This window comes from Clupea harengus, chromosome 23, assembly GCF_900700415.2.
Source record: "Clupea harengus chromosome 23, Ch_v2.0.2, whole genome shotgun sequence".
In the NCBI taxonomy this organism is placed as follows: Eukaryota; Metazoa; Chordata; class Actinopteri; order Clupeiformes; family Clupeidae; genus Clupea; species Clupea harengus.
In genome coordinates this window covers 2,959,844-2,980,132 of record NC_045174.1, presented here as the reverse complement: position 1 = coordinate 2,980,132, position 20,289 = coordinate 2,959,844, and the positions used below count along the sequence as shown (strand labels likewise).

Below are 20,289 nucleotides of genomic sequence, written 5' to 3'. Positions count from 1 at the left end.
GGAAAGTATTGAGTGTGAGTGCTGACCTAAATATTTTTGGTATCACACATTTTTTGTGTGAATTTTTGAAATGTATTGGCTAAAGCTTGTAATGACTTCTGTGTGATTCTCTCCCTTTTGTTCAAACTCCATGTGTCAGTGGTGTCATACATTCATACATAGCTGAGGGGATGATATCGCCCCCAAGTGGTCACAAATAGTATTGCAAGCTATTTGAGTCCACTGTTCTTCTAGCATGTTACAGGCATTTCAAGTGCCTGTCATTATCTGTCTAGTAGGAATCTCTTTGTTTTCATTTACGTTTTGTTGAGAGGTATTTTGTGTAGAAATAGAGTGTGCTTGATATAAAAAATCAGAGGAAAGGGTAGGCTTCTCATTCTAATGATGTATTTATCACTCTGTCCATAATTCATCTCATGTTGTCATCTCTGTTATATGTAGGTCTCATGCGGTCGTTCATGTTCTCTCTCATCAAGTATATTTGAAGTGACTGTTGTATGCTGTGACGTGCCTCTCAGGTGGCTCAGGAGATGAGTTGTCTGATGGTGTTTGTGTTTCTCGTGTCGTCAGGGCGATGTGAAGGGATACCTGATGGTGTTTGTGTTTCTCGTGTCGTCAGGGCGATGTGAAGGGATACCTGCGCAGCTGCCGAGCGGCTGACACCATGACCCCTGACCCCCTGATCCTCCAGAGGATGGCCTGTGAGGTCGCCTCAGGGCTCCTCCACCTCCACAAGCATAACATCATCCACAGGTGAGCCCCACCGTTCCTCCTGCACACACACACACACACACACACACACACACAGATGCACACACACACACGCACACGCACGCGCACACGCACACACACCCACACACATACACACACACACACACAGATGCACACACACACACACACACACACACACACACACACACACACACAGGCACAACCATGGATACACAGATGGACAGATGCACAGACATGGACACACACACACACACACACACACACACACACACACACACACACACAGACGCACACATACCTACAGACACAATTATTTGTGCACACACCTACTCTCTCTCTTTCTCTCTCTGACGCACACAAACACATACACACACACACACACACACACACACACACACACACACACACACACATACGAACACATTGATCCTGTTCTGAGACTCGGAGGGCCCCTCGTCCAATCACCTGCTGTCCCGATGGTTGCTCCCCGGCAACAATATCCTGGTGCTGCCTGAGTATGCCTCCAAGACTCCAGCATCAGTGATTTTGTTGCTGGGGGTAACCTTTTGTCATCAGACACATATGTAACACATGGTCGCATGACGTTTCTTTTTTTTCTGATGGTTGCCATGGAAGGTGGCATGGCAGTTGCCAGGCAACAGTAAAGCTTGCTAGCCAGGCAGGTCTTGTGACATTATACGTACTAATAATGCACGTTTAACGCATGACGCATACTTTCTATTACTATTTTTGTTTACCTGTGACCACTGTTTCAGAGCACTAAAAGATTTCACTCTCATACTGTGAATCCTCTCTCCCCTCTCAGTGACTTGGCCCTGAGGAACTGTCTGCTCACGTCAGATGTGACAGTGAAGATAGGGGATTATGGACTCTCTCACAGCAAATATAAGGTACTCTATGGCTAAAGCAGGGAGACTCACCGCTCCTCAAGCTGGTCTGCCACCGATAGCATTGTGTAGCAGTGTGAGCCTAGCACAACTAACTGCACTGGGACTGACCAGGACCACTGAAGGATGAGGGTTACGTGTGTGTAACACCGGCCTCCAAGTTTAAGGCTGTCATAAAGATTTAGATATTTCCCACTGGTTTTGCAAGATTATTATACAATGCAGTCTCAAGCCAAATGCATCTGATATAAACGATGCATACTTAAAGCAAGAGTATGCCATATTTTAGATATGTTTTCATACGTTTTTAATTATCTTCAAAATCATATTGATAGTTTACGGTCACACAAATAACCACACCTGTCATTCCCAGTAGCCATTCACTATTCACTGTGTAGTTTTGTGATCAGGTCAGACAAACCCCACAAAAATGTAGGAACAACTTATACAGCATGAATACACCTCCAAAATGCTATATATATTGTATCGCTATCTTACGCTTATCTGTGCCAACTGTACTGTTGCTTGTGTTGTTGTGGTGGGGTTGTGGGCGTTTAGCTTGTTAGTGTACTAATTTTAGACAAAACCTGCATAATGCCTCTTAAATGATTGTCCCTGGACTCTGAGCTTGCAATGCATATAACAGAATTAACACAAAAGCCCATTAGTCACTCATGTTATCCCTGACAGATTTATGTCATTCATTGTTTGCACACAAACAGTAGCGAGGATCCATTGCATCATTCGCTCTGATCTCCAAGATAATGCTGCTTAGAAAATTAAACCATCTTACAGTGTTAAACACATCACCCAGTAATTCTCCATTTCACCTTTTGTAGTCGACATTTGTTATCATAGTTTTTGACACACCGGTAAGACATCGTGAGACATTATACTCTCCTTCTGTGCAGGATGATTATTTCGTGACGCCAGATCAGACATGGGTACCAGTGCGCTGGATCGCCCCAGAACTCGTCGATGAAGTCCACGGAAACCTACTTGTGGCAGACCAAAACAAGCAAAGCAATATCTGGTGAGTTCACACTGTTTTTCATCTACAACTATGGAAACAAAACAAAGAGCATTCATCGGCTTCATCAAAAAGATTCATACTGACCATTTTTGACATGCTGAATCAGACTTAGGTCTTAAGTGTCCACTTCAATTTTATTGCTTTTGGATGTCCTGAGCTAATCATTCTTAACTCCAGAACATTCTTTACATATTTAGTAAATGTGGAATCCGGTGAATAACAGTAAATCGCATGAGATGGATGTATAACGTGGAGTGCGCTGAAAGACATCCTCAGGAAACAGGATATCAGTAAAGAGTAGAGAGAGAATATACAGATTCTAGCTGCCTGTACCTCTGTATAAGTGGACTGAGCTGAGCTCAAAGGTACAGTGTCTCCATGAGAAGTATAACAGGAGAGTAGACCATGTGCTGCCCGCCTGTGCTGTTCCATGAGGTGTTTCAGCTGGCTGCCTGTGTGTTGCAGGTCTCTGGGCGTGACCATCTGGGAGCTGTTTGAGCTGGGGACCCAGCCCTATCGCCTCTACTCCGATCGACAGGTGCTCAACTACACCGTGAAGGACCAGCAGCTCAAGCTGCCCAAGCCCCTGCTCACGATCCCTCTGGCAGAACGCTGGTGAGCCGAGCTGAGCTGAGCTGATCTGATCTGGGCACAGCTGCCTCCACTCCCCCTCATGTCCCCGATGAAATCTGCACTTCTCCTCCATGTCCTGATCCCACTCAGATTCCACTCATTGTTCTGTACTTCAATTATTCCGATACACCACCTCAACCTCTCCTCTCCTCTCCTCTCCTCTCCTCAACCTCTCCTCTCCTCTCCTCAATCTCTCCTCAACCTCTCCTCTCCTCTCAACCTCTCCTCTCCTCTCCTCTCCTCAACCTCTCTTCTCCTCTCCTCTCCTCTCCTCAACCTCTCTTCTCCTCTCCTCTCCTCTCCTCAACCTCTTCTCTCCTCTCCTCTCCTCTCCTCAACCTCTCTTCTCCTCTCCTCTCCTCAACCTCTCTTCTCCTCTCCTCTCCTCTCCTCTCCTCAACCTCTTCTCTCCTCTCCTCTCCTCTCTTCTCCTCTCCTCTCCTCAACCTCTCCTCTCCTCAATCTCTCCTCAACCTCTCCTCTCCTCTCCTCAACCTCTCCTCTCCCCTCCTCTCCTCTCCTCAACCTCTCCTCTCCTCTCCTCTCCTCTCCTCTCCTCTCTCCTTCTACTCTTTCTTTATGCCATTCATTTCGCTGATCTGTGCTCTCCCCCTCTTATACAGCACCACACTCTTGTCTCCTCTCCTTTCTCTCTCCACTCTGCTTCCTCTCAGTCAATCTTTCTGTCTGATGTCACAGTCTTTTTCATCCTCTTTTCAGCCTTAGCCTGATTCTGTCCCAGCTCTGGCTCTTTCTTGAATTTTCTCCTTATCCTCACACTTTCATTTACTTTTTTCTTTCTGTGTTTTTTTTTTCTCCTCCACCGTTCTCTCCCTACTCTTTCCCTCCTCCCTTCTCTTTCTTGCCCTCATTTGACTCCTGTGCTCATTGCTCCTGCAATGCCCCGCAGGGCCTGTGTGTTTCCTCCTGTCAGAAAAGAGCTGACACAAACACACACAAACACACACAAACACACACAAACACACACACACACACACACACACACACACACACACACACACCAACACAAATGTTTGGCACGAATGAAAAAATAATGAGGATGAAATCTCATTATTACCGGAGATGAGAATGCTGTTAGGCCTCATTTTTCTGCAGAGACACAGAGCATGCAGTCATTTTCCGTATGGATTTCGATAATTATGCAAATGCTGCTGGCTTTCATTTCCTGTATTCCTACAGTTAATCGATGTTCATTTCCCAGCATCTAATTTTTTTCCTTTCTGTGATGGTTCTGTCAAAAACAGGGTGTGTTTATTTATTTATGTATGTGTGTGTGTGTGTGTGTGTGTGTGTGTGTGTGTGTGTGTGTGTGTATGTGAGTGAGTGTGTATATAGTGTGTTTATGTGTGTGTGTGTGTGTGTGTGTGTGTGTGTGTGTGTGTGTGTGTGAGTCTGTGTGTGTGAGTCTGTGTGAGTGAGTCTGTGTGAGTGTGTGTGTGTGTGAGTGTGTGTGTGTGTGTGAGTGTGTACATAGTGTGTGTGTTTGCACATTTCAGTGTAAATTACTGACATGGGGCCTTTGTTTGGTTCTCCACAACACCAGGTACGAAGTGATGCAGTTCTGCTGGCTCCAGGCGGACCAAAGACCCAACGCTGAAGAGGTCCACCTCCTGCTAAACTACCTGTGTGCCAAATGCGCCAGCGAGGCCGAGGAGGACTTCGAGAGGCGCTGGACCTCCATGCGGCCCAACACCGGGCACCACAGCCTGCACGGCGCCGGAGCGCTGTCCCTGGAGATGGCCCCGTCCGCCTCGTCGTCCTTCCCCTTGCTGGAGCAGTTCTCGGTGGGCGACAACTACCACTCCGAGTCCGGCGATGACGTCCTGACAGTGACGGAGACAAGCCATGGGCTGAACTTCGAGTACAAGTGGGAGCAGGCGCGGGCCGAGCAGTCGTATCACCACTCTTCATCCACAGGCACCTTGGGACAGGGCAATCCACACTGCCAGGAGATATATTACCCACCAGGGGGTATCGTCGGTGGCTGTGGGATGGATGGGCTCACCCTTGGGGTGACGCCGTCATACTACGAGCCCAAGCAGCTGCACGCTCCAGGGACAGTCCCTGTGTTGAGTGCCCACAGCCCTTCAGTGAGCAGTGAGTATTACATCCGCATTGAGGAGCCAATGGACTGCAATGTTGACATAGATTACACCATGTCCAGCTACAGCCCAGAGTTTGGTGGTAGCAATGGGAGCTTTCTGACAGGGAGTGGAGACTCTCGAGAATGTATGACCTGCCCCGCGGAGGTCAAGCCCATCGACTCCTACTGGGCTGCGGATGTCCACAAAAGCAGTGCCTATGATTCGGACAACACAAGCCCTGCCTTGTCCCTAACCATGGAGCCTCTGCTCGGGCAGGTGTCCAACGACAGCCCACTGGGGAGGCCCTGGGAGTCGGGACATTATGTCTCCTACAAGGACAGAGATGGGGGCTACTACTATGAACACTCACCCCCCATAACAATGGATGGCTATATTATTGGGAAGCCTCCAGAACCCCTCCAGGAGAGCTGGGGGTCCCGTAGCCTGAGGCGGGCGCTGCGAGAGCTGGAGAACCCTCTTGGGATTCCTCCTTCTCTTGACAGCCCCCGCCACGGCTACAGCGCCGACCCCTACCTGGAGACCAGTCAAGGCTCCATCATTGGGAAGAATGTCACAGGAGGCTACTATGACATGATGGGTTCCCTTAGGAAGACCATGCCCAATTCTCACCAGGTCAGCATCGACATAGAGTCAGAGGGAGCACTCTTCCTCCGCCACAGGGACAGCGACAGTGAGGAGGAGGATGATGAGGAAGATATGTTTGTTGAGAGGCAGGCTCATGGCTGGTCCAGCCACCCCAACAGCAACAGTGCTAGTTTGTGCCGGAGACAGGGTTCATGTCGACGACAGGATGCCTACATGGATTTCCACTATACCATGCCCACAACAGATGTTGAGGATTGCTGGTCGGATGAGCAAAAGTTAGCCTACCATCACCCTCCTAAACCTATAGACTACCTGGAGGCCACTGCAAAGGACAGTGGCTGTGTTGCACATGGGGGTCATCATCCACTGCTAACTGCGGAATGCAATCCGTACATCTACATATGCCATGAGACTGCGCCAGACAAGGTATTGCCTGTTGAGTGTTGCCAAGTTGTGGAGAGCCCTCACTTCATTGATCCTCTCACTGGTGCAGTTGTGAGGAACTGTTACATCAATGACTATGAGAAGATCATTGGAGCGCCCAGCGAAGGCAAGAAAGAAAATAAGGAACTATCAGCCGATTTGACCTCAAAGGCAAATAAGTCAACTCAGTATGACCTTACAGAGCAATATGTGGAAATAACTGTGGAGGATTCGTCCTCTAAGAAAGAGGAGAGTGCCAAGGAAGAGATCGCACCAAACGAGTCCAAACCTGTGGAGATCACCCCCAGCCAAATAACAGAGCAGAGCCCTGCCACAGTCATCCAATCAGAAGAGAGCCCTGCCACAGTCATTCAATCAGAACAGAGCCCTGCCACAGTCATCCAATCAGAACCCAATTCAGAACTGAGTCGGACGGCGGACAGTGGGATTGACCGGGGACACTCCAGCGTCAGCCTGGTGGAGATCGATGACTGCAGTGATGACGACATCACCGATGTCACCTCAGCAATCTTCGGCGAGTTCCCTGTGGACTACGTCGAGGCGGGCGACTACAACACCTCTTCCCCTGCTCTGAAGTCCCTCCAGAAACAGGTGGGCACTCCAGACTCTATGGACTCCATCGACCTGCCCTCTACCACAGGCTCCAGCGAAGCCTTCAGCCCTGCCTCTCACCCGTCCAGCTCCCCCAAAGCCATGGACAGTGGCTACGACACAGAGAATAATGAGTCCCCTGAGTTTGTACTCAAGGAACCTCATGAATCGCAGGAGCCCAAAGCCTTTGTCCAGCCCCTGGGGAAACCAATCATCTCAGCAAGCTTGGATGAGGAGAAGGAAGATCCAGAAGCTGAAGCCACCTCTGCCTCTTTGCCAGCCTCTCAGAGCAGTGAGGGAGGGCTGACCGCTCTTAGTCAGGACAACCCTTACCGCGATTCTGCTTATTTTTCAGACTACGATGCAGAGAATGAAAAACTAGCTCGGGACGAGGAAGAAGAGAAGGGAAAAAAGGAGGAGTGTGAGACTCAACAGGTTGAGGTGATAGAAGAGTTAAAGGTCAATCCGTCAGAGGAACATGAAAAGAAAGAGGAAGAGAAGGTGCATGCCTCCCAGGAAGAGAGCGAGGATAATGATCCTATCAAAAATGAGAGTCTTCTGCCCCAATTAGAGATCATTGACACAGAGGACAAGATATCTGCCTCAACCCCCTGTTCTACCACTCCAGCCCATTCTGCAGAGGAAGGCCAGATGAAAGCAGAGAAAGAGTGTTTTCCAGATGAAGTACTAGAAACTGAGACTGAAGTCTTGGGAGAGACCGTGGCATCTGAACAGGCCGCAGACCAAGAGGGATTGACTAGTACCCAAACATTGTCCTGCGACGAGGTCTCCAGGGAAACTGGACACACAGAGATTCCCGAGGTTCCATCTACACCCCTTGATTCCAATGAGACAAACAGTGCCACTGAATCTAACTCCAATATCAAACTGGAAGAATATGAAGAGGAGCGGGAACATGAGGAAGCAGAAGTCTCAAACGTCGCCTCTCTAGTCAAACTACCTGAAGAACATGAACAGGAGGACAGCGGTTCACCAGATACCTCCAGCAAGAAGAATCAAACCCCCCAAACTGGTCAAGAACAAGGAGAGGAGGTGCACTCTAAAATCTCCACTCGTGCCTCCTCCCCTCCTCCACCCCATTCTCCTCTTGAGGGTCGAGTGTCACCTGCCGACGGGGAGGAGGCGGACGAGGAAGACGCTGACTCCGATGACAGCGATGAATCCGATGAGGAGCTGCGGACCTATAGCGTGCAGGAGCAGAGCGAGGAGAGTGAGGACGAGAACCACCCAATTCCCATCGTCATTAGTGACTGCAGCGATGCCCATAACCTCCGCAGCCTGCTGAAGATGACCACCCTAGTGACGGAGTCATCCATCGACGAACCAGAGGCCAAGAAGAAGGTTGTGTCCTTCTTTGATGATGTCACTGTCTATTTGTTTGACCAGGTGAATAATACATCTCACAGTTTCTCACTAATTACATTTATCCACCAATTCATTCACTTAAATGAATTAAAGTGACTACAGCAGTCCTCACAGCTACCATGGTATGGCTACCATATCATGGGAAACAAACTGTAATCAGGCAATACTAGTCACTTACCAGCAACCATTGTCACTCTGACATACCGTACATAGACAGCACATGTGTAGATGTTTTGTTGGTAATAATATATACACATATAAGGTATATAAAGGTACATACATGTTGGGGTCATACATACACATAAGGTGTGTAAACATATATACGTACATATTGGAGTCATATATACACATATAAGGTATATAAAGGTACTTTATTCACCATGTTTGACTATTTCCTCATCATAGGAGAGTCCCACTCGGGAGCTGGCAGACCAAGGCTTTCCTCCCGGGGCAGAGTCCAGTAAGAAGGGGCCACGGGGCGCAGAGCCCCACTCACAGGAAAAGGTCAATGCCTCTGATGACTCCTCGGACGGGAACATGTCAGAAGAGAGTAAGAACAGCTGATCATCATTTACACAAACTATACAGTCCATATAACAAGTACATCTTTGGAAATAGTGGTACTTGCTGGTAGTGCTGTGCTCAAGGGATCAATTATGTCTGCCTATGCCGTCCTCTCTAACTCTCTTTCTTTATCTGTCCCGTCAGTCTTTTTTCTCCTCTTCGTTTCTTCGTTTCTTTGCTTCTTGTCTTGAAGGTGCTGGATACACATTTGTTATTAAGACTTAATACTCTATGTCGCTCTGCTCTCTTTCTTTATCTGTCCCTTCAGTCTTTTTTTTGAAGGTGCTGGATACACATTTGCAAAGTGCTGGTACATTATTAAGACTTAATACTCTATGTCTCTCTGCTCTTTCCCCAAAGGTGCTGGCTTTGAGTGGGAAGACGACTTCCCCCTGTTACCCATCGGAACCTCTGCAATAAAGCCTGCCCCAGAACCCAAGCCAGCTCCTCCCAAACTGCCACCTGTCACCGCGGAGACCAAGCCCACTATTCAATACTCCCGCTTCACCGTCTCGCCCTCAATCATCTCTCGCTTCTCCATCACGCATGTCACTGACTCGGACATGGAATCCGCAGGAGGTGAGCTTCTTCATAAACATCAGTAGTGTACTTCAGTAGTGTATCCCATTTGATCTCGTTTACTTAACTCTATGCCACAGTTTGCCACTCTCTGGGGTATGTTATAGGCAACAACTTTTGGCATTATCTTCAAATTCATTTTGATGGTATATGGTCATGTGAAGAACAGATAAGAACAGATAAACACACCTGTCGTTACCGTCGATTCACTGTCCAGGCTATGCTCTATGTCGTTCTATGGTTCGGGTCAGACCACCCTGTGAAAATATAGAAAAGCTTTCACAGGATTACAGTACCAACTATATTGCCAAATAACACCAGTTAGTATATTAAACAAGTTTTTATTAGTGCCAACTGGGCTGGTGGTGTTTACAAAGTTTTTAGTGGGTTTAATGTAGTTTGAGACCAAAACTCCAAAACGCTGCTTTAATTTATTGTGTAAGTATCTGGATAATATTTTATGTCAATGTGGATTGAAGCATTTACTAAACGACTAAATGTAAATATGTAAATGTGACTGGTTCATTTCAGTAATGTATTTCCTGGCATTTATTTTCCAACTTTGAAATGTATCCTTTTTCATTTCACTGGCTAAACATTTTCATTATTGCCTAAGCTTATCTATGTCTCATAATCGGGGACGCAGCATTTGTCAATTACGCCCCAGTGCTATGGAACATACTGCCTATAGACATCAGGGAAGCCAGCTCGCTTAACATCTTTAAAAGAAAACTAAAAACGTACCTCTTCACATTAGCCTTTAACTAGCTACCACTTCGCACTATATATATATAAATACTTTTAATTTAATTTAATTTAATTTAAATCTCTACTTGTGATATTAAGGGGTTAGATTAAATATATCTCTGCAGTTTTATTTTCTATCTTATGCTATGCATTTTATGTATTCAATTTTATAATTTGAATTATAATTATTATTTCATTTTTTTGCACTATATCTGAGTTATGTTTCTTTGATGTCTATTTTTATGTGCATGTAATTTCTTTGTGCATATTATGTATTTGCTGTAAAGCACTTACTTTGAGCTGCATTCTTTTGCATGAAAGGTGCTATATAAATAAAGTTTTATTATTATTATTATTATTATCATTATAATGGAATTGCAGTATGAGGTTGTTCTTTGATGCCTAATGCTGCAGCTGGAGCCCCCTTACCCTGCCTACCCTCCATCTCTCCCTTCCCCAATCACACCTGATTGAAAGCAATATAATTCAAATGCTCTTGATTAGCTCTGCTATACAGAATACTTAGTATGCTGCACTAATAATGATTTGAATGGTATTTATTTCCTTCCCCACCCCCTTGTATTTTTGCACAGGGAGCAGCGAGGATGGAGACAAAGAATAGGTTGGAGCCGTGGTAGGGGACCTAGGAATCGGCCCTTGTTTCTGGACTAACCTTTTCAGGTTTTTTCTTTCTGTATGTTTTTGTGTATCAGGACAGCAAACATGCCCTGATGTCCTTTTAAGACAGTGCCTCCTAACGTCAGAAGACTACTGAAATCAACCCTGTTTGTTTTGAATCAGGGTCCCAATAAGAACAAGGCCAATATGAAGAAAAACATGAAGTATCAACACCACAGATTGGTAGTTTTTCGTATCTGTAGATGGATGAAGTCTGAACCCAGGAGTCTGCATACAACAGGGGCCTTTTAAAACCATTTTGAAGAGATAGAAAAACAAAAAACGTAGAAGAAATCAATTTGTTTTCGCCGTGGCCTCATTGTACTGATGATCTTGTTAGAGGATTAATCAGGATGTTTAGGATGGATTCAGGCCCTTATCAGTGCTCTGCAGGACTAAAGCACGGCTGGGTGAGGACGACTACAATAACAAAACTGTACCAAAGCCGAAGTGCTGTACTATTATCTTTTCCCCGGACATTTGTTGGGAGACATTGTTACACCATAATTGTGTCATTGATAAAAAAAAAAAGAACAATGCCGAATGAGCTTCATTGTCATATTCAAAGCAGATTGTCATTGTTTTGGGACTGGATGTTGGGAAAGGGGGACGGTGAATAATTGTTGAAGAGTAATAATATTAGTTCAAAGGAAACCTACAGCTGCCTTGTGATTGGCCATCAACCAGGAAGTAGCAAAAGTGCCAGGATGATGCAGCATTCTTTAGTCTGGCTAACCCCCAGTATGTAAAATTATGTATTCAATGAATTCTCAGACGTACACTGTATTCAGCGTTGATTTACCAAATAATTATCTATTTATTTATTTATATTTATTTCATTCTTTACATTCCTTTGTTATTCTCATTTAAATCACAGTAATGATTGCACACAGTGAATTGCTTTGAGATTTTCCAGTTTTACCGAGATTTAACGTTACCTTTCATGATGAGTACATATTTCCTGATCACAGTAAATACCACGTCTGATTTTAACTGCCAGTCCAAGACGCAGTTCAAATACTGAGGGGACAATTTAGATCATAATGCTGTACGCATAATCCGAAACCTTTTGGAGAGGTTAGGGGGTTATTAGTTGAGTGAGGTGTAAAAAATTGTTAGCCATAGAGGTTGTTGATCAGTATTGTATTTTTAAAGAAGGAAGCCTTTCACATGTAATTTGTAATGTTGAATGAAGAAACAAATGTGTTATATTTATCATCTAGTTAAGAAGCCATCAGTAATTAAGAGAAAATATGTATTCACAACAGAAAGCTGCCTGATTGCATCGAGGAGTGTTTTTCCTTAAAACATATTCCATTATGGCATTTGTTCATTTATTTCTGATTCTATTTTGGTAAATATCTACAAAATGCAATGTTATAAGCACTATAAGTATGCAGGGTTACATTGTGTTCACTTTATAGTTTAAAAAATATGCGATGCAATTGAACTGCATTGCACCGAAACGCAGGGAGGGACTTAACGTGCTTATTACACTGTTATTACATGTGTTACGACACTGGAGAGCTGTGATGTAAAGCCTTTAGTATCTCTTAAAATATTTCTATCACATATCACCCTCTTGTAATTACACAGACGTTCTTATTCCCCATCCATCTGTGTGCACCAGCGTCGCTCACAAGATGCTCTTTAGACAAACAGCGTACAGTTAAAATGTATCGTCTACCAGTCTGCTACCTGCAGCTTGTTTTTTTTTATTTTACGTAGCCGGCGTGCCAAGCAGAAAGGGAAAAAAAATAAGAGACTACTCTCTACGCTCTGTGTTGTCCATTGTTTGTTAGCCTCATGCGGCTTCTATCTTGTGTAATAGTTTAGCGTAGAACCCCCTAGAAGGCTCGCTCTCTCTCTTCTTACTATTTTTGTATCTTGCAGAATGAATTTCAGACACAACTCTCGAGTTACCTAGGAGACAAAGCAGGGGATTTAAGGATGATATCTTTATGTATATTTGCTGCCAAAGAGATGTATTGAGGTCATGTGACACACAATGCTAGTTTGACAAGGGTTTGGATGTATGGGGTGGGACACTGAGTGATTGTCATGGAGACAGTTTGATTGGCAGTGGTCTTGCACCATTCAAAGTTGGTTGTTCAAACAGGGGGTGGGTCCGAATGCTGTATAGTCGAGGAGGAACGGTGTGTTCCCTTAATGTATGTATGTCACATGATGAAGTTGTTGTATCTATACGGCAAAGGTTAATAAATTAAATTTGACATGTTTCTGTCCTATTATTGCAGATGGGTTGCGCATGGTGAAATCTATGTAAAATTATCATACAAAGTTTACTTTCAGACAAAACAAGTTATACTTTAAAGATCCATTACAAGGAGACAGTTATTAAAACTCCACACATTGTTCAATTCCACCTTTCGGGTGCATGACCTTTGCTTTATTAGTATTTGAGTACAGGCAGTGCTTCTTCAATAGAGATACACATTGAGTACAGGCAGTGCTTCTTCAATAGAGATACACATTGAGTACAGGCAGTGCTTCTTCAATAGAGATACACATTGAGTACAGGCAGTGCTTCTTCAATAGAGATACACATTGAGTACAGGCAGTGCTTCTTCAATAGAGATACACATTGAGTACAGGCAGTGCTTCTTCAATAGAGATACACATTGAGAGAACTGATAACAATGATGAGCAAAAACACATAGAAAATATTAGAAAATCTGAAAATACATCTTAACAGATTGTGCTTTAATAACAGACACACACACACACACATACACTTTTTCTCATTTCTGAAAATAGGCTCAATCCATTAGCAGTAGCCTTGTCCTGACTTTTAAGTCTTTATTCACAATATATGTACTCTTGCCTCTTGCTGATGGGGGCCATGTCCCCTCTTTTACAAACTCATACACTCTCTCTCACACACACACACATTATCACTTTCCCCGACAATATATTAATGCACAAATATGAATTGCAATTAATTTGTTATTTCACAATGAATTTCTGTGTTATTTACGTATACCAAGATTACATTAAAAATCACAACAGCTCTAATGAATACAACGTATGTAAGAATCTGAAGCATGAGGAACTACTGAAATTCTTTGGGAAACTATGTAACTCTTCATTTACATTGAGCACCATATATATTGTTGCTTTGAAGAAAATCTCTTCTGTACGTTATGATTTCTACTCTTAAGATCTTAAGGTCTAAATGCACTCTCTTTTGACAGTGTTAAGTCCAGGGTCCATTGCTTTGTGTATTGTAAAATAGTCACAGAGAAAGCACTGCAGTCTCTTATTTAAACGCTGTAAATTCATACATAAGCTTATATTTTCTTTTACACAGTTTCAGAAAATGTAGCCTCTAAATGTGTCACTAAATGTTTAAAATATTTAATACTATTCATCAGTACACCATACATCAAATGTGAGTCAAATGCATAGGTTAGTGTACACAGCATAGTCAAAAACACTGATCCATCAGAAGTTTTACATGATGTTTCATAGAAGGCTTTCACAAGTGTTCTAGAATCTTTTCTACACACAATGATAGTCCCCCTTGCAGCTGCGGTCATTACAGCCAATTCAGACCTCAAATTAGAATGACAAAGAAATAGAAGGAGACGCCAGTATAAGGAGACGTCAGGAGTTCAGGATGGTCTACCGACCCCAGTCAGCTACTGTGGTCCCATCCAACTCTCTCCCCATGGTCAAAAGCCTGGTAGAGACCCCTCTCTCTCTCCCAGGCTGTAGTCAGTCCGTCCAGCGCAGTGGGTATCCCTGAGCCCAGCCTCTGCTGGGGGGAAAGTCTTTCCTGGGAGAGGGGGCCGCTCCGATGGCTGGTCCTAGTAGAGGATAGGGGAAGTGTAGCTGTTTGTGGAGGCTGCCCGGGGTCTCATAGTTCTGCCTGTGGCTCGGCCCCGCTGATGGGGGTGGCTGTAGGGTGGAAGTGAGGGTGGGTGGGTATTTGTGGCGAAGAGATAGGTATAGGAGAGTAGTGTCGGAGGTTGATGGTTGGGAATGGGAGGGGGGGGGATTCAGAGGGTAAGAAAGAGAGAGAGAGAGAGAGAGAGAGAGAGATGGTCATTAGTTTAGAAAAAGCAAGGGAGGTACATCTATACTCATACGAGAGGAAAATGCAACGTAGACAATTCCCACTCATGTCTCACAGGGATGTGAAACATGCAAACAGGGCTGGGAGATCAGCTCGGAGGAGCCACAGGATGACATGCAAATAAATAAATAAATGAACAATAAAATCATGGAGTCTGAAAAGTGGACGGCATTCCAACAGATCTAAGCGAGGCTGAACCGTTTTTTTCTCCCTACAATTAAGAGCAGAACGACACACTGATTCAACGGTTGTTAAGGAGGCAATGCTGCTCCAAACCACAGGATGAAAGAAGAACAGATGAGACGTGAGATACGGGACAGATAATGCATGATTAAATGGATGACCAAGCGAATAACAGGAGCATGCCTGAGGACTATGGAATGACGGGCGTTAAAAGAGAGATGATCTTTGGTTGAACGCGGTGCATCGCATGACTTACGGCGATGTGAAGGTGCGTTCACTCATAACTGGGCTAAGTCTGAGTCCACGCTGCAAGGGGAAAAACATCTGGGGGTTTAGTACAAACATCTGGGGGTTTAGTATAAAGTTCTGCAATGCTGTCAAGGTAGACCAAATGACAGACCAGAACAAACCAAACATTCCAACCAGTTCAACAGTCCAGATACAGGCAAGACGTTGCTAAGGAACATGCAGTAGGTAAACATAAATGGCATGTGAACAGACATTAACAAACGCACACAGACAGTTTAGCATAACGATGCACAGAAACATGTCTGGTAGTTAGAGCCTATTTACATATAGATATTTATATAATGATTTATCAACATCCAATGACACTACCATCAGATGACCTCAAAATATCTTGGTAATAGAAATGTACAAATGCAACAAACAAACAAACAACAATCATACTAAGAATCACGTGGAAAAATGTCAGTCAATTCATTTGCATGAAGTTCATCGAGACAATGATGCAGGCGGGCAGGCAGGTATACGCACCGTCCGAGAAAATAAAAAAACCACACACAACATATACGCACACACAGACATGCATGTGTGCACTCACACAGATACACGCAATAACACATGGGTGGCTTGCTGCGAGTCCATACTCACTCTCCTGCATGCTGGGGTGAGAGGACAGGTGGGTTTAGGAGAGAAGGTTCAGGGGACGGGGCTCAAAGTTCGTAGGTGAAGGGTCAAACGGAACATTCTAAAATGTGCTGCCATGCATTGTGTGAGCGCATGCAGCAAGCTTCGAGAGGGTGACTGGGATGACTTTCTCCTACTCAGTCGTGGCACGTTTCCAGGGCGTGACCAAATTATGTGTGAGTGAGGGAATGTTCTTCAAGTACCCAGCGCCAGAATTATGTGTGTGTGAGGGACGGTCCTTTAAGTACCCAGCGCCAGGATGATGTGTGTGTGTGAGGGACTGTCCGTTAAGTACCCAGCACCAGGATGATGTGTGTGTGAGGGAATGTTCATTTAAGTAACCAGCGCCAGGATGTGTTTTTGTTCAGTTTAATGGCCCTGAAACATATCCATTCCACAGTTAGCTGGAATTTGCTGTATAGTTTGGTTACCGGTAAAATATTTTTTACTGAATGTCTTTGAGGAGCAACTTTTACATGTAACGTTTTCCTTTATTTGGAACACTATGTGCCAGCATTTTACCAATGAAGAAATACATCTTTGCATAGCCCCAAATAAAAACAAAAGAAAACACTAGCTCATTAAAAAACTATTCTGCACAATCACTGTATTTTGGGTTTGTGGAATCAAAATTCCATCCTGCGTCTTAGCTTACCCTTGAAAGAAACATCCAGACACTGTGCTATCCAACCAGAACTGTAGACTGCCTGTTTCCTTACTGATAACAGGCTGACCAGGAGACCTATGTGCTGCATATGTAATGTCATTTCTTTTGAATGCATATTTTTACAAAAAAGTGGTGACACGGCCAAAGTTACTATATCACAGAGAGAGAGCTGGACCACTTTAATCATGGAGTCTGGCAGCCCTGTGCAGTCAAGCACATCTCCATCAGAGCCTTCCCATTGACAATCATTTCTACTGCACCCCTTTCCAAAATGACGTGTCCCTGCCAAGTGAACAGATATAAACGGCGATGTAAAACTAAAGTCTGACAGATAATACCTCAGCTGTCTCGACGGGAAGAGACTTAAAGGTGGAGAGAGACCCCGAGGACAAGTGAGGTGAGGAGGAAGAAGGAGAGGAGGGACGGCAGAGCTCTCGTCTGAAGAAAGGTTTATTTCGATTTTCAGAAGTAGAAAGTCACCATACATTTTGCGGTCATCATGGTACAATGTCACACTGTTTTTTTGCAGTCTCCTCAGACACATGCATTTCATAGCAGTAGTACTAATAATATTCAGTCATAATATTATTATTGTAGCTCTTATGTACATTGTCAAGACCTTTACAACAGAGAAAAGGTGTGCATTCCCAAAAAGAAGGTGAAACAGGGAGGTGCGGGATGGGGAATGGCATTACCTTTGGGGCTTTTAGTTTTTTAATGGACAAAGAAGAAACATTGACAGCTTCCCGTCTTGGACGCTTTGCTTTTGTCTCTGAATTCATTGAAACAGAAATAGAGGGGTTGGGGTTGGGTTGGAGGGAATTCTTTGGGTCAGTCATACATGAACTCACAAGCACATTCTCATACCATACACACACATTCTCTCACACATACACATGCACGCCGCACAATCTGAGAAAGCAAGAGAGAGACGCTGAAACATTCAAGGCCTTTTGAAGGGTTAGGGTATCTATCTTTTTATATCTTTGAAAATAGGGACATATTTTTTGACCCCATTGTGTATGTAAGTATGTATGCGTGCATGTGTGTGTGTGTGTGTGTGTGTGTGTGTGTGTATGTGTGTGTGTGTGTGTGTGTGTGTGTGTGATGTCTGCGATTGAGGAACATCAGAAAGGTTGGGGTTAGCAGGGTGGGGGTTATCAGGCAGAGGTGGGGGGAGTTGTGATACAGCCTTCTGATCTCCTGGTCTGGACTCAGACTGATTAAGCACTGACTATAAGCGGTGCTTTTACCTTCCTTACTGGCTCTCAGGTTCTCTGTATGCTCTGCCTAGTGAGAGAGGGTCTTTATCAGAGACAGTAGCACCAGAAAGCTAGGTGACATGAATCATGAACAAAATGCCTCCCAAAAAAAACAAAAACAAAGCGTGAAGGTAGTGGTTAAGAAAATCAACCCCTTACCTATCACATATTGCACATTTTTTTCCATTCGCAAAAAATGTCACAGAATAAATGAAAAATTAAGCAAATTTGGTCCAATTTATATTATTATTGCCATTGGTTTATATACATTGCCTATGTGATTTCTTCAAAGCAATCTACAGTTGATAAATTATTGTGCCCCGCAAGGGCTACTGAACCAACAAATAAAAACAACCACTATAACTACTAGTTATGTTTCATCATGAAATTACATACATGGGCGACTGTTAGCATAAAGGTATGCCCATATGGTCCAAGGGTAGCAATGCACTCAAATATGTTCTTTATTATTGACAAAACTGATACAACTATGTACAAGAGATAGTGTATTTGAAAAACTGACTGCTAAAGTTACACTGACAACTTAGTACTGCACCATGTGTGTTCAAAGTTGTTCAAATATTTGTATTCATATATTTTAATGTAAAGTTCTATAGCATAATAATGACTAGTGGTACTGTGCACCAGTGTGACTGGCAAGAACACAATCCCATCTGCTAACATCATCTGAGTGCAGTCGGATAGTGGAGGGTGTTGCTTTGGCAACAGGGTCTAAATTTGATACCAGTATCTGGGTACAGAGCACCTGAGAATCTGTGTCTTTTCTTTCATGCATGACCCATAAAGTTACACGTCAAAGATGTTCCCCTCTCCTTGGTATCATGAGGGGTAACTCCATAACTGCTGTCATCTGAAGCAAAACATAAACTCAAATACATGTCTGGAGGAACGTAATGATCATCCTATGAGGAATAGTCAAGTGTTCTCTGTGATGTGCAACCTTCTAAACAATTGCTGGAATTCATTGTAGTTGTTGTATTGTCATTTAAAAAAAACAAAGTTTATATTGCCATATAAAGTATACAACTTTCTACTGCAATATAAAGTCATTATTACAGATCATTACACTTGGAGTCTTTTCACAACATGTGACATAATGCCTCTTTACATAAACAATACATTCTTATATACAGTCCTTGTTCTCTGTTGGTTTTTGTATCTGTCCATATCAGGGCATTGCCATGTCTGTACGAACATGTGCATGCATGAAAGACAAGCAAGAAAGAAAAACAGATTCCTCAGGAACCAGTTCATTCCGGTCATTTCACCTTTTTTATTTAAAAAAAAAAAAAAGCAGTCCTCGGGTCGGGCAAGGTTCTACTGGACCATGAGGGTTCTTGCTGTCAGTTATGGTAGGTTCTGCATTCAGTGTTCTGGTTCCACCAGCAACATTCCCTTGCCCGCTGGGCTTGGCTTGCTTGCCCAGTGAAGGAGCACCAGGTGAAGGTGAAGGTGGAGGGTGGGTGGAGTGTGGGAGGGGGAGAGACACTAGAAACTAGAGGAACGAGTGAACAGAAACCAGCTTGGAGGGATGGATAGCAGTGAGGTGAGGTGAGGTGGGAGAGGAGAGGAGAGGAGGAAGAGGGTGGCGGGTGGCAGGTGGAGGGTCTGTCCTATCGCAGGGTTGTGTTCTGTGTCTGTTTGTGTGTCTCTCGCTCTCTCTCTCTCTCTCTCTCTCTGTCTCTCTCTCTTGCTTTCCCTCACTCTTAGTCCTCACACTGTCGAAATCAATTTGACCTCCGAACTGTGGAACAAACAGAAGGAGAGGCTGCTACAGCATGTCTTGGCACAGGAACAACACTCAGAGATACACAGGAGCAGAATGAGCTTAGGGACACCGGTGAAAATAGACAGGTAAAACTGTCCATTGGAACTCCATTATCATAACCACCTTCATTAAGGGGGTTCAATCAGCAGTCATTACCACATGATTAAAAAAGAGCCCAAAATGCATTGTGGGTAATGTAGTTCTTTGAAGCGTATGGACAGTTGCAAACTGACAACTACCGGTACATCTGTATAAATGTCTACATATAAAATGCGTAAAATGATACTTAAACAATTTTTAAATGAATACAGAAGGGAGAGCAGAGCAAGCAGAAGCGAAGATAATAAAATAAG

General features: G+C 44.1%; 2 protein-coding genes across 9 annotated transcripts in view; one reads left to right on the top strand and one right to left on the bottom strand.

Annotated features, from left to right (window-relative positions):
* Positions 1-13,244, top strand: part of aatkb (apoptosis-associated tyrosine kinase b) — a 59,642-nt gene extending 46,398 nt beyond the window's left edge. For both annotated transcript variants that reach the window (XM_031561438.2, XM_031561439.2), the window contains 8 exons: positions 620-753; positions 1,559-1,643; positions 2,552-2,673; positions 3,139-3,288; positions 4,871-8,459; positions 8,844-8,988; positions 9,363-9,581; positions 10,922-13,244. In XM_031561438.2, the coding sequence (XP_031417298.1) occupies positions 620-753; positions 1,559-1,643; positions 2,552-2,673; positions 3,139-3,288; positions 4,871-8,459; positions 8,844-8,988; positions 9,363-9,581; positions 10,922-10,950 (4,473 nt within the window). In that variant the 3' untranslated portion in view covers positions 10,951-13,244. The remainder of the gene's footprint in view (positions 1-619; positions 754-1,558; positions 1,644-2,551; positions 2,674-3,138; positions 3,289-4,870; positions 8,460-8,843; positions 8,989-9,362; positions 9,582-10,921) is intronic.
* A 138-nt stretch (positions 13,245-13,382) lies between these two features.
* The window catches only part of baiap2b (BAR/IMD domain containing adaptor protein 2b), an 85,165-nt gene continuing 78,258 nt past the window's right edge, over positions 13,383-20,289 (bottom strand). For 4 of the 7 annotated variants that reach the window (XM_031561440.2, XM_031561441.2, XM_031561444.2 and 1 more), the window contains one exon: positions 13,383-14,927. In XM_031561440.2, the coding sequence (XP_031417300.1) occupies positions 14,837-14,927 (91 nt within the window). In that variant the 3' untranslated portion in view covers positions 13,383-14,836. Of the gene's footprint in view, positions 14,928-15,544; positions 15,595-17,319; positions 19,913-20,289 lie in introns of those variants that run through there. The other 3 variants (XR_004163019.2, XM_031561442.2, XM_031561443.2) reach the window with 2 other exon arrangements.